Here is a 14,992-nt window from a genome sequence, read left to right on the forward strand (position 1 = left end):
TCAGGGGTTTTTTTTTTCTTGCTCGCGAAACACATCTGCTCACTGGAAAATAGTTATAACTATCATTAACTAATTACTGTAAGTGTAATAAAAAAAACACAATCATGTTTGCATACGTTTTGATCAGCAGGGGAGGAAAAAAAACCCTGATAATGAAAACTCGACGTAAGTATAAAGGGAAACCGCTGTGCGCAGGAAAAACGTGGTTTACTTTCCTAACCTTTCGATAAAGTCTCTTCGTCATAGATGGATGCGCCCTGTTCCTCGTCCAGATAATTAACCCAAGTAATTTTAGTTGTAAGTCCGAGTTGGCTCGGCAACTTAAAAATGCATGGTCAAGCGTGAAGTTATTTCAGAAAAACGAACGTGCCCTAAGTTAAAATCATTATTAATCATTCCAGCACCGATGGAACCCTTATTTATTCGCGTACTATCATTGGTCGTCGTACGTTTCTTCGTATTACTATTGTTCCAGGAAAATCTCTCAAAGCCAGAAATCAAATTAGCGCTGCTTGATATTATTACAACAGGATTAAATATGGATTCCAAAAGACGAGCGCTAAAGAATTTCAACTAAGTCATTTAAATCCCATGATTTAAAGCACACCGAGCCTAGATATTATTGTGCTAAATTGATGTTTTTTAGGTGGAAGAAATCAGAAGCCGAGTGACTGCATCAATAGCTTTTTTTTAAAAAAAAAAATCTTTCAAGAATCTGAGCTATTACAGCTGATTATTTTTGAAATGTTTACCAAGTCAGTTTAAATTCTTCCAGGAATGCAACCAATTACTGCTGAGTATTATTTTCTCCGAATAAATGATCACCGAGTCAATATCCTTCGTTATTATTTCCGTTAATTGTCGTTCACACGCTTCTCCAGATTTTTAAAATGGATTGATCCGTGGATATCTCGCAGTCTTTCTTGTGATCGATTCTCAAACAGCCTCGCAAATCCGTGTCAAACCCTTGTTTATGGATTTCGAAACGAGTATTTGGACTCATTCAAATCAGATGGAACTATAATCAAATGGAATGAGCCCTATCATTGCTGAATTCCTATGGATCTTAGGGCTCATGTCCGAATGGACATAGTTCCTTTTGAGTTAAATGCGTTCGTTTTACCATTGAATAATCCGAATGAGCTCCGCGGCGAGGCGCGGGCGAAACTGGGCTAGTAATAAAATCGTCAAAAAATCTGATTAATGGGTCCGCGATAAAGCAGAGCTCTCTCCTGACCGCTGAGGTTAGCGGCTGGCCGATGGTCAACCACTCGAGGAGGAGGGAGTGTGAGAAAATTTACCGTTGAATAAATAAAATATATACGTAACAAGGCCTCGAAGGCGTCTTCGGTCTTGTTCGGGCCACAGTACACCTCATTCCAAGTAGCGCCCTCAGGCTCAATATGAGTAACGAAATTACACTCCTTACATTCGGGTCTCAGGTTTTGCTCAGATAGGATTCAATTTAGAGTCAAACCTCGGTGCAGTGCGGCGTTCACACTCCCGTGCTGAGGAAAAACGCCCTATGAACAATATGAGCATTCGGGAGTTGCCAAATTTCCCCGGATGAAACAAGTGTTTTTGAGGAAACTGCTGGAATGATTAATAATGATTTTATAACTTAGGGCACGTTCATCTTTCTGAGATAACTTCAAGCTTGACCATGCATTTTTAAGTTGCCGAGCCAACTCGGACTTATAACTAAAACTACTTGGGTTAATTATCTGGACGAGGAACAGGGCGCATCCATCTATGGCGAAGAGACTTAAACGAAAGGTTAGGAAAGTAAACCACGTTTTTCCTGCGCACAGCGGTTTCCCTTTGTAGTTACGTCGAGTTTTCATTATCAGGGTTTTTTTCCCCTCCCCCGCTGATCAAAACGTATGCAAACATGATTCTATTTTTTTTTATTACACTTACAGTTAATAGTTAATGACAGTTTTAACTATTTTCCAGTGAGCAGATGTGTTTTGTGAGCAAGAAAAAAAAACCCCTGATGATAAAAACTTGGAACCGTTACGGCAAACCGAAGCGCGCGGGGAAAACGGGGTTTACTTTTCTAACCTTTCGTTTAAGTCTCTCCGTCATAGATGGATGCGCACCTTTTCTCAACCTCATAGTATACACTATACACGTCGTAACGTATGTTTAAAGGTTGGCTGTGTTAAAGTGAATTTAGCTGCACCAAAGTACCCTCTTTTTGCGCGCTTAAAGTACACTCAAAGTGCACTCAAAGTACCCTCTCTCTGTACCCTCCTCGTTCGAACTCTGCTTCCTTCATATTTTCCAGTCTGAAAACGCTATAGGCCCAAGCAATCGTGAATGCATTGAATTTACGGTTGACGCGCGTGCATCCACGCAATCAAACCCTAGACTCCCTTTCGCAGCATCCCGACTCCGGAGAAAGGACCAGCGCCACAATTAAATCGGTCGAAGTTGAAACAAAACACGTGAGACACCTGATGAGCCCAGTGCTCCATAAGGATGTCTGTATTCGAGGGCTCATCGGTGAGTGTAATTGCTAGGTTTTAACAAGAACTTGTTCAATTGGACCGCACCGAGAGTAATAAATCGATTTGAATGACGACCGAGGCGCGGCGAGCCATTCAAAGTATCCATTCAACGGACGGCTACCGTCATGGCGACCGTTGCCGTCATTTTGAAGAACACCGTATGAGCATTCAAACTTTGCCAAATTATATGGAAAATCTGAATGCATGGAATGTGGTAAATAATCGTCTGAATAAAAAATTAAAATTGAAGTTCACACCAAAAAAAAAAATCTCATTGGAGGCAGTAGGTCTAAATATTCTTAACTAAACATATAATTGGACGTATTTCTGCCAAACGGAACTAAGCGCCAATTTGAGTTCCTTTTGAGGAATTTAGAATACCGGATAGCGCGTTCTGTCAAACGGAACTAAGCGCCATGGAAAAGCATTGCGAGTATAGGAACGAATGAGCCCGACACCCGGTTTCGCCGCCAATCCAAGCCCCCCCCCCCCCCCCCCCCTCTACCTTCCTACCCCGATGGCGCTTAGTTCCGTTTGACAGAAATACGTCCAATTAAAAATAGAATTTTCATAGAAAGTTGTTGGTATTTTCTATTCAACTTTCAGAGACTTTATCCAGATCGGAGTTCAATCCTTAGTTTCGAACACTAACTCTCCTTACGGATAAATATTCCATCAGGGGAAGTTTGGCAACGTCTGAACGTTTATATGATGTTTTGCCCCAGCACATTCGTGTAACTGTTACTTATAGCGCCGTAAGAACGCCGTAAGAGCACTTAGATGTTGCCAGATCTCTCCGGAAAAATGTTTATTTTCGGAAATTTATGAATCAACCAAAATCTTTATGTATGCCAGGTTAAATCCTGAGGGAGATCCTTCGATAACAAAATTTCGAAGAAAAATCGTAGTTCCAGATAATTTGAATTTTATCAGAAGAAACGTGGCAACGTTTGAATCTTCGTTTGGCATTTTTCTTGGTGAGCTGGGCAAGTCGTGAATGGGAGCTGTAAATGTCCCAGCGTGACTCCGAGGAAGAGCCGTATATGAAGTTATCATCCGTAGGGTGAGGGGCTTAGGATGAGGAGGAGCGCTAGGAAAACGAGAAATCTTAAATTAAATGTTTGAAGAATTGACAAGTGACTGCAAGTTGCAGTGTGTAGCTTCTAGCCATAGAGTACATAGAGTCGTAATGTAAGTGGGAGAGCTGGCGCCATGTTCTGCTCGACGAATTCCGAGCCCGGTGTGCGCCAAGTTCGGGTCGCTTTTTCGATACATTTTCGATCCAAAATGGCGGTGTGGAATACGTGGTAATTCCTATCTCCTTTGTTGTTGTTGTTGTTGTTGTTGTCATCGGATGGCCGGGTACCCGTGTATCGCAACAATCGATTATGTATCGAAAAAGTGACCCGGCGTCACACGGGAGTCTCGGAATTCGGGACATGGAAAATGCCTAAAAGTGGCGCCAGCTCTCCCACTTACATTACGACTCTATGTACTCTATGCTTCTAGCTACTTTAATGCCGGTAGTTGTAGTTGAATGAAAAGTTGGTACTTTTAATTTGGTTTAATTATCATGCAATTTGACAGAAAACATTTTGACGAATAGAGTGTCTTAATCAGGGACGTTTTCTGACTTGAAATGTACAAAAAGCACACTGAAAAACAGGTTAGGGTCATATGGACATACCGGCCGTTCTACGATTTCGCGGTGCCCCGAAACGATCGATATCCAAAAACTTGATTTGTTCTTGGATAGGATATAACTCATATTGAATGACGCAGCCACTAAATCGGTGTATTGTGAGCAATGAGCTTTCTTGAATGGACTGCAGGGTCCATCAGAAAACGGGCATGTCAGATTTTAAGATCGACCTATCCAAATGCGATGGACACGACCGACAACGATTAGCATTCATGACCTCGGTCTTACAGCAACCGTTCGCTTCTGCTTGTAATCCTCGGAAAATTTCTAATTTTTTTGTCATTAAGGACATGAGTGTCGACCGTTCCCTCTCTTCTGATCTCAAGGCTTTTCACTGGCGCACCCGCACCGCACCGTCGCGTGAATGTTCGCTCGAAGAGAGTTCAAGGAGCTCCCCGCAACGTCGGCCACATACTCTGCTTTCTCAATAGCTCATCTCTTTTCCAGGACATCTCAGCGGAGTTGTGCAAAACTCTGGTTCATTCCAAGGAAGAATGCTGTGCGAGCCTTAGAATTTTGCACTGGAAAAAAACACATTGGATCTAGAGTCCAGACTCTTAAAAACATCGACAAGAAAAAGTACTCTTGATTCAATCAGAATCTAGCTTAAATAAAGAACCAAGCCTCTTAATTTTAGCGGATTTCGTTTTGATTCAAGCAAAAATCCGATTGAATCAAGAGTATTTTTTCTTGTCAATGTTTTCAAGAGTCTGGACTCTAGATCCAATGTGTTTTTTTTTTTTTTTCCAGTGTGCCAAATTTTCGGCGATAAAATATTCATCTTTGAGAAAAGTCACGGATTTCCCCTTAAAGTTTCTGGAATATTAAAGTCGTATCTCGTCATGGCGTCTTTGAATGGAAATCAGAGCTAGAATGTTATTTCCGGTTGAAAATTGTATTTATAGTTACATTCATTTTGAGAAATGCTATGCCGGAAAACGACTGGCCAGGACTTGAAAAAATGAACGTTTTTCCCGGTAAAACGTTATAAATCGTATTCGATACATCAAACTAATAGTAAATTAAGAAAGTCAAAATAAGAAACAATGCTCGATTGAGTAGTCTGCTTAGCCGCTGTATAGTGCTCAATTTGACTCACGTGTGGTTTTGTTTTTCTTGTGACCGGACAATTCAAAGTTCCCGTATCCCAATAGGCAATAAAAACCATAATATCTTAGCTAGACGTTGATTTCAATAGTTTTCGTTGCGCGAATCGTGTTCTACGTGAAATTCTGATGAAGAATCATGTATCAGAGTGCTAAAATTCGTACCTTGTTTAATGGTCCATTCAATCAAAAAAAGCAAACACACAGAACTTTCGTAACTTTTCCTAGAGAAAATATTTTATCGGGAGAAACGAGGCAACGTTGGAGTGCTCATATGGCGTCGAAACACAACATGGGCCTATGAAGCCCCATTGTTCGATGCCGCGATTATCCACACGCGAGTTCGAATACTCGCGCCAAACACGGCGGTGCGGTCGGCGTCAAACTCGCATCAGCGCCTGCAAGACTGCAGGAATACTTCATGCATTGCGCCAAACTGTGCGGTCGGCCTTAGCGCCTACTGGACCGCGTGAATACTTCTCGCATTGCACCAAAAGCACTGCGAGAGTATCATTTGCGATAACTAAAGGGTAATTATGTATTTTAATTGCAACGATGCAGAAACTCGGACAATGTTTAAACGATGCAGCGATGCTGAAACTTGAATCGCATAAAATTAATTTTGTTTTAATAAGAAAAAAATAAAAATAAATGGGAAAAAAACAGAACTAACGAACAAAAATATCGCGTCGAAATTTTTTGTGATTTTATATTAAATCATTCCAGAAATTTTGAAACTTCTAAAAAACTGTGTGTAGCTTTTTTTAACGGAAAAACTTGGGAACTCTTCAGAAAAAATGTGTGTGTAGTTTTTTTTTAAAAAAAAAAACAGTGTTCAAAAATTTTCAACTTTCAAAATTTTCAGTCCAAAATTGTTTATCAATTTTTCTTGTATGCAAGCATTACCGTGAGCGATCCATACATTACAATAAATTCTATATTTGATCATATTGGAATTGTTTTTCAGATACACAAATGACACGAAAGACGCCTCCGGCCTACGCGGACGGAGTATACATGATGGCCGGTCAGGATCGGCCGAGCCCTCGGCGCCTGAGTACAATTTTCATGAAAGGGGACGATGGTCTCGCCTCCGCCAAAAACCGCAGCGCTATCCTCGCTTTCTTCGGTAAGTCCCAACCCCCGAAGCCCCATCAGACAATCATCTCATGAGGGACGTAACTTTCGGAAAGTACACTGGAGAAAAAAAGTCTTTTGGATCCGGTGTCCGGACTCTTAGAAAATTTGACAAGAAAAAATACTCTCGATTCCATCGGATGTTGTTTGAATCGAGAACCAAGCCTCTTGGTTCAAGCAAAAATCCGATTACATCAAGAGTATTTTTCCTTGAGTCTGGTTTTCGAATCCAAGAGACTTTATTCCAGGAACTCCGGAGGACGAAGTGTCATCCGAAGTTGAAATTTCACCTTTTTGTTGCTTAATAAATTTTGAGCTTTTTTTTTCTTTCTTTTTTTTGTAACCGAGCTTCAAATAGCCTAATTGGAGATCTTCTCGCCCCCTACCTTACTTTGTCCACTTCTACTAATTTTTAGCCCCCCTCGTCCAAGATATAGCTGGAGTGAATCTCTGTGCTGCCAACGGAAGGAGTGACGACCAAATTTTCAAAATCACAATGTCTTCAAAATTCCATTAATCTAGGTACTTAAATGTACCGAACGATTCCGCCACAGCAGCTAAATTCTATTCGTAAAAAAAGAGAGCTGTGAGAGAGCAGTAAGTCCAAATTATTCTGTGAAGAAGCCGTATCTCCTGACGTTGTGTGTAAATTTGTACCTTTTTCTGTCGTCTTTTAACTATACAATTAGTTTGTTATAAGTCAAGAATTTACGAATGCAAGTATGCAGAAAATAGCAAGCACTGCTATCTTGTCTATTATGGAAAAAATAGGTCCTTTTTTAGTAGAAGTTTAAATCTTCAGACTATTTCCGATGAGCACCCAAGAATCGCCTTCAAATTGATGAGTTCGCACCATCTTGACAGTTTGATCGAAATGACTCTTCCTTAAATTATAGAAGTTGATCTTAATGGCACCCAAATAAAAAAGCTGATCAAATAAAAAAAAATGAATGAAATATTATGTAGACCTCTCAAATTCATCAATTTCTACGTTACTACATATTAAACTATCTCTGAAAGAAAAATAAGATTGTCAATAAATTTTATGAAAAGATTAATTGTGTCAGTGTCAAACTATGAAAAATATGTGTCAAATAGAAATCAGTTGTAACTCAATTTTGAACTTAATCTTTCTACCGATATTTTTGAGGTGCATGTTTGATAATGTTTTAAATCTTTTCAGTTATAAATAATTGTTTAACGCATTTTTTTTTTTTTTTTTTTTTTTTTTTTTTTTTTTTTTTTTTTTTATTATTGACTCTTGAACTTGAAAATGGCAGAATTTTTGAAAGGTCATAGGTAGACTAGAGGAGTGTTTTTTGACCCATATAATGACTTCAAAATGCATGAGGGTTTGATAATTTAGGGGCATGATGTATTCTGACATAATGTGTTTTGGAGGGATGTGCACTAGTGTGGTGTCTACTAATATGATGTTGATTTTGGCAGGTCAGGTGGTGAGCTCCGAAGTAGTCATGGCCAGTGAGAGTGGTTGTCCAATTGAGGTTCATCGCATTCAAATTGACAAGTGCGATGAGATGTACGATCCAGACTGCGCTGGGGATAAGTCCATTCCCTTCCACCGTGCTGGCTACGACAGCAAGACTGGACAGAGCCCCAACAACCCTCGCCAACAGGTACCTACAATTTTTGCTCTTTACTCTAGCTGCAAAGAGTGCCTCAATTATTTCTGATTTTTATGAGAAAATGTTAAAACAAAGGCCAATATAATTGTTCAATTTTTATAGATTTAAAGGAAAATGCGAACTTACTTATTGTGTTTCCTTGTTGGATGAATGTTGACATGAAAAGGTTATGAATAGATTAAATAAATGAATAAATTGTTTTCCACTCCTTCCAAAAAAAAAAAAAATGGAAAACCCCCATAAGTTAAAAAATGCATGTGACAAGTTGAATGAGCAGGTAGCACTTTGTAATTGGCATTTGAATTTCCTCCTGTAGCAACCAAAGTACTCCATCAATGTAGGGAGAGTTGAAATTTTTATATGTTTGATTAAAACTAAAATATCCTTTGAAATCATAGATAAACCGAGTGACAAGTTGGATTGACGGAAGTTTCATCTACAGCAATAGTGAGGCATGGGTCAACGCAATGCGCTCTTTCGTCAATGGTTCCTTCAAGACTGATCCAACTGGCAAGTGGCCTGTTCGAAATACCATGCGAGTACCCCTCTTCAACAATCCTGTTCCACATGTACTCCGGACACTTTCTCCGGAACGGCTCTTTTGTAAGTTTTCTTTTGTGGTATTTTTTACTTCACTTCAAAGTTAAAAAATTCAGCCGTAATATTTTCAAAAACGAGGATATATTTTTGAGAAAACCTAAAAATTGTACTTATATCCCACTGCATAATGCAATTATCTCTATCTATCAATTGAAAGCTTTTTCAATGCATCCTATATCCCAGAGCCTTCAGCTTTTAAAAATATTGGAGTATGTACCTTTACACATTTCGAAAATTTGTCTGTCAATAAAGGAATCAATTTGCGATTCAAGGTACCTACCTATGACTCGAAATCTCTTAATTTTTATGTTTGTGTTTAACTTTATTTTTCTAGTGTTGGGTGATCCTCGAAGTAATCAAAATCCAGCCCTCCTAACTTTCAGTATATTATTTTTTCGTTGGCATAATGTTATTGCCAGGAAAGTGCAGGAAGCCCATCCTGAGTGGTCAGATGAAGAAGTTTTTCAACGAACAAGGAGGATTGTGGTCGCAACTCTCCAGGTATTAGCACCACACTGCTTTTTATTGTAGTTAGGTGTTCAAGTAGAATAGAGGTGTTAGAATTTTCTTTTTGAGCCTATTATTATAGGATTTATTATCTTTTTGTTTATCTTTATTATATTTATTATCTTAGGTCTTCCTCAGGATTTGATGCTTGAATTGCATAAGGACACTGTGACATCATGATGACACCAAAGTCTTTGAAACTGAAGTGATATTGCTTTTAAAAGTGAAAGGGCGTCATCAAAATATTCTAAAAAAGCTGGAACAACTGTTCCTTTGTGAAAAATTAAATCGGTGGGGAATATTTGAAAAAATTGCATGCAGTGTATAACTATGACTAATCACATAATGTCTCTTAACAAAATGATAAGATTAATTACTTTTCATGTTTCAGAATATCATAGCATATGAATACATCCCAGCCTTCACAGGTCTAGAATTACCAGAATACGAGGGTTACAGTATCGATGTCCATCCAGGTATCAGCCATGTTTTTCAGACTGCTGCTTTTAGGTTTGGACACACACTGATTCCTCCGGGTATTTATCGAAGAGATTCTAAGTGCAATTTCAGAAAAACACCCAAGGGTAAACCAGCACTACGACTTTGCTCTTTTTGGTGGGACTCAAATGTAAGTTGAAAATTCTTGCATTTCAGAAATAACTCATCTTTCATAGCATTGTGTTGATGTATCCTGCTTTTATAATCATAATACCAATTTCAAAATTCTGAAGGCAAGTCTTGTGCCTCAAGAGTAGGTAGATACAATTTAAGGAATAAAAGAATATTAAATAGGACTTGAAAAATGGCATTTCATTTATTCGTCCTTAAATCAGTATATTAATGTTGTACAAAAGATCACGAGGACGTTAACAGTACACTGGATCCGTCTTATCTGCTAGGTATTTAATTTTAGATTTGCCTAGCTAAGATAGACTTTTAGTAGAACCTTTTTATGAGTGATGCCTTTCTTTTCTTACTTTGCAAAGGAATGGCTGGAAAAGTCATAAAAACTTGGCAAAGACAATGTCAAAAATCCGGAAGCTGAACAAGGTTGTTACGGAAGTGAGAAGGAAAAAAGAAAACTTTTATTTTCTTATTTTGCAACATATATCATATTTTAAATTTCATTCACTATTTTCGGAAAACAAGTGACTTTTTCGTTAAAAATATATCCAAAGCTCTACTTTCTTCTCCTTTTATTACCATTCTAATAATTAACAATTAGAGCATCGAAAATTCCATTTGTGTTCTAGGATGCAGTCTCAGAGAGCTCTGTTGAAGAACTCCTTATGGGGATGGCATCACAGCTTGCTGAACGCGAAGATACTGTACTCTGCTCAGATGTTAGAGATAGATTATTCGGGCCAAATGATTTCTCTCGCAGAGACCTTGGTGCACTCAACATCATGCGAGGACGAGACAATGGTCTTTTAGATTATAATACGGTAAGTCGCATCTGCTCCTCTGTGCAAGGTTTAGCTGCTTTATCGTTCATAAAGTTTTGCGCTGAGTTATTTCCGGCACATGGTGTCCAATCTACTATAGTATCATAATTGATTTTTTTTTCACTGAAGGAAAAAAAACCATGCTCGAAATCTAACAAACTTGCAGCTGCAAGTAAACTTTCTTTCTACAGTCTTTTTAAAGAAACCCTACAAATGGGAAGCTATCTGTGAGGTTTTTACAACTTTACATTGATACAAAGCAAAGGGTAGAGGGTGCGGATGCTGGAGAAGAATGCGACGAACTGTCAAAATTAGAGGCGAAAGTTAGGAAGAAAAATGAGAGATATTACTGAGCAAGTTTGGATGTAAGTCTGGGCAATAGAGTTGATGGGACAATATTCTTTGATCATTCATGATACACAAACTTTAGACCCAAGTATCATTTTACAACCAAAATATAAAACTTTACAATGTTTGCAATCAAATTTTTTTTAAAATCATTATATATGTATAAGCTACTTATAGTTAGCTCTTTACCATTGAACTGGTGAACCAGAACATTTAATGCTGGTGAAAAAGCCCAAATAATGAAAATTGGTAAAAGAAGATGAATGCTTATTTACATAGAATGCTCCTTGTATTTTCAGATTCGAACTTACTTCCACCTTCCAAAGGTAACATCGTGGAAAGACATCAACCCAACCCTACTCGGAAAACATCCAGAATTAGTGAAAAAAATGTCAGACGCTTATGGAGGCTCTCTAGATAATGTAGACCTCTACATTGGTGGAATGCTAGAATCAACTGATGGCCCTGGCGAGCTTTTTTCATCCATTATCATTGAGCAATTCACAAGACTTCGAGATGCTGATAGGTTTTGGTTCGAGAACAAAGACAACAAGTATGCATAATCCGGTCCTCCTTTTTGTCTTTTTTAACTTCTCTCCTCTTCAAATTTGAATGAATCTTTGCTCCATCATGTAGTTCATAGCTGCATTTGCATCGACAATAATCTTTCTCTCCCTGGCTGCAGTTATTCAGTAGGAGGTTTTCACTGTTATGTTCGACTCTAAATTTCTTGGTCATTTCTCAAGCCTTTAAGTAATATTTTTCTTTCCGATCAAAAGTAATAGTAGATATGTACTACTACATATTTTTACTATGACCTTCTTATATTATTTCAGTAATATTTTTGATGAAAATGTTTACTCAGGTCGAGATTTTAGTCACTGTCTGTTCACTCAGAATGGGTGTGAACGGCAACTTTAAGTATGAAAATTATGACCTGGTTGAATGTAATTTGATTTTGCAGGATAGTTTGTTACATGTAAAATCTCATAACAGATTTTGAAGAAATTTTCTCGCGTGAAATCAAAGTAATTAACTTACTCAATTTATTGATGATGCTTTATACCTAATAAAAATTTGTAGTGGAGTCAACTGCTTTTTTTTTTTTTTTTTTTTTACTGTTAGTCTTCAGCTCTTATCTTAAATCTGTTTACTTTTGCAGCATCTTCACAGAAGAGGAGATTGCTGACCTGCGAAGAGTGACATTATGGGATGTCATTGTTAACAGCACTGATGTTCCCCCTGACGCAATCCAGAAAAACGTTTTCTTCTGGAACGATGGTGATCCATGTCCACAACCAGCACAACTGAATGCTAGCCAGCTAGAGCCATGCTCTTACCTCAAGGGCTACGACTATTTTGAGGTTGGTTTATCATCTTTTCCCACTCTAATGGCAGAGACCGTTGGAAAGCACTTTTTACAAGTTAAAAAAAACTGTTGAAATTCACAAATAAGTATATACTTTCTGCCTTTTTTTATTGCAAACGGCTTTTGTGAAAAAGTTACTGAAAAACTTTTTTTGTTTTTCATAAAAGTTGTTTAACCTTTTTTAATGTACAAAGGTATTAAAAAACTTTTTAGGATGATTAAACATCTTTCACAAGTTTTGCAACACTATCTTTAATTAAATTTCACCTTTTAGAAATTTTACGTACCAAAAATATTTTCTTTTGAGTACATTGGAGATGCAGCCCTGCAAATCCTATTAAAATTTTAAATAATGAATGTGGGTAATGTATCTGTGGAGGCTACCAGTGACCTCTGCAGATGTGACTTAATTCAGCAAAAATCATTAAAATAATGTTTTCATTCCTATCCAGACAACTCTCCTCCTTATAGGAGCTTTCCACCATGAAAAAGAAAATTTACTCACTGTACATTTAAAAAATAATTAATTTCAATATTATTATACAATTTGTTGATTTATAAATAGTCATTACTGAGTTCCATTGTTTTTTAATCCCAGGGAAGTGAATTAGCTTTCACCTACGCAATTGTCTTCTTGTGCGTTGTTCCATTAATTTGCGGTGCTGCAGGATATGGAGTAGTAAAATTGCAGAACCGTCGAAGAAGACAACTGAGAATGAGGCAAGAAGAACTGAAATCAGGGCCAGTCAAAACCTCTGGCCTAGCCACAGTCGATAAAATGGCTGTAAGGGAGTGGCTCCACGCAAACCACCGCCGTCTGGTCAAAGTTCGCTTCGGACCAGAGGCCAGCCTACACACAGTGGATCGCAAAGGAGAAAAGCTGAGGTCTGTCAACTTCAAAAATGCTGATACTATCACCATTGAAGAATCTCTGGTAAGATATGCAAAATTTTTGTGAGCATGAACATTATTTAAGTTTATGGGGTTGAAATCCAAATTTCATGAACGAAGTCTCAATTGTATGTTTCAATGAACAAGAACAATAATGGGTCTGGTTCACGATTATAGATTAGCCGAAAATAATAAGATCTGTCAAAATGCCTACTTTCTACATCCAATGTTATTTAAGACATTATTTTTCAAAAAACATAGGTAGGTATGATCTTTTCCACTGGGGTAGTTCATACCATGGTTTCTTCAACCTTGGATTTATGAATTAGTGGTAAACACATTTGTACTAGTTTATCAATCTGAAACTCGGATGGAACCAAGAAGGTAGGAACCAAGAGGGTAGGAACCATGGTATGCACCGCTGTGGTGGATGACGTCACGCCGTGTTTTTTGAAGAGCAAAATTTTTGTTAATATATGCATTTGGCTCGGAAACTTGGCTCTTGGACAAATCTGAATATTTTTTGCTGATCTATTATCATAAATCAATAAAGGTGACTCTATGACTAGTCAGTGACCCATTATCAACAAACAGCGTTTTCATATTTAAGGGATAGTTAATTTTAAAAAATTCATTGATACATATTCCGAGTATAAGTTCTAAAAACTCTTGAAAAACTCAATGAAGTACATTCTAAAATTAAGGCTTGTGCCTTTTACTGTCTCATTCAGCATGCCATGCTTTTATCTTTCTATGCTAAATTCTATGATGATGTTAGACTAGAATTCAAATACTCCAAGTGGAATAAACTGGAAAGCAATTTTCAAACTCAGATCACTAGTTTTTTACCCTTAATGGATCTGGAACTGAAATCACAGACAGTTGCTTACCTACTGGCTTTATTTCTCTCTTGTACTTTTTCCCAAAGAGACATTTCACTTTTCTTCTTAGTGAATAAGTTCCTTAAAGTATTACTGTACTTTTATATGATTTTTATTCATAAAATTATTGCTTTTCAGGTTGATGAAAGAGGGAAACGTAAACGACCAATGGTGTTGATCAGGGTGCCTCGAGACCATGACTTAGTGCTAGAATTCGATTCATCTGCAGCAAGACGCAAATTCTTATCAAAGATGGAAGGTTTCCTAAACTCACACAAAAAGCATCTGATTGTTGTTCAGGTAAATTACACCTCTACTCAGTCAATTCCACAAATAATTTTTTTTTCTTTCCTCCTATATCTAATTTTTAAATGTGGATAGAACCTTGCATATAGAGAAATGTATGCATACTACACAAATATTTATCAGTTGTCTTTTTTTAGGCTCCACGAGAGTTAATGCTGGCTAAAGCAGAAACAAGAGAAAGGAGACAAAAGCGACTGGAACATTTCTTCAGGGAAGCATATGCCTTGACGTTCGGCTTGAAACCTGGCGAAAAGCGGAGACGGGAGGATGAAGGTGGAGAGGTCGTTATGAGAACATCTCTATCTCGAGCTGAGTTTGCTTCTGCTTTGGGCATGAAACCAGATGCTGTTTTCGTCAGAATGATGTTTAACATTGTTGATAAAGATGGTGACGGACGAATCTCATTTCAGGTAAAAAATTTAGTTTTGGCAAAATTAAATTTGTAATAATCTTAGAGTAGATCTTCCTCCTACATGAAACATTAGTGAAAATAGAATGGAATAGTATGAAAATGTGGATAGTGGTTGCTTTTAACCCCTAA

The 14,992-nt window shown here is 37.8% G+C and overlaps 1 protein-coding gene across 1 annotated transcript in view; it reads left to right on the plus strand.

The window, feature by feature from the left end:
* Positions 1-14,992, plus strand: part of Duox (dual oxidase) — a 71,790-nt gene that overhangs the window by 45,193 nt on the left and 11,605 nt on the right. The window contains exons 2-12 of the mRNA XM_072300620.1: positions 6,289-6,450; positions 7,908-8,095; positions 8,503-8,707; positions 9,039-9,205; positions 9,603-9,839; positions 10,465-10,656; positions 11,304-11,557; positions 12,167-12,368; positions 12,972-13,307; positions 14,284-14,445; positions 14,589-14,861. Of these exons, the coding sequence (XP_072156721.1) occupies positions 6,297-6,450; positions 7,908-8,095; positions 8,503-8,707; positions 9,039-9,205; positions 9,603-9,839; positions 10,465-10,656; positions 11,304-11,557; positions 12,167-12,368; positions 12,972-13,307; positions 14,284-14,445; positions 14,589-14,861 (2,370 nt within the window). The 5' untranslated portion in view covers positions 6,289-6,296. The remainder of the gene's footprint in view (positions 1-6,288; positions 6,451-7,907; positions 8,096-8,502; positions 8,708-9,038; positions 9,206-9,602; positions 9,840-10,464; positions 10,657-11,303; positions 11,558-12,166; positions 12,369-12,971; positions 13,308-14,283; positions 14,446-14,588; positions 14,862-14,992) is intronic.

The sequence above is a fragment of the Bemisia tabaci genome, chromosome 5, assembly GCF_918797505.1.
Source record: "Bemisia tabaci chromosome 5, PGI_BMITA_v3".
Lineage (NCBI taxonomy): Eukaryota > Metazoa > Arthropoda > Insecta > Hemiptera > Aleyrodidae > Bemisia > Bemisia tabaci.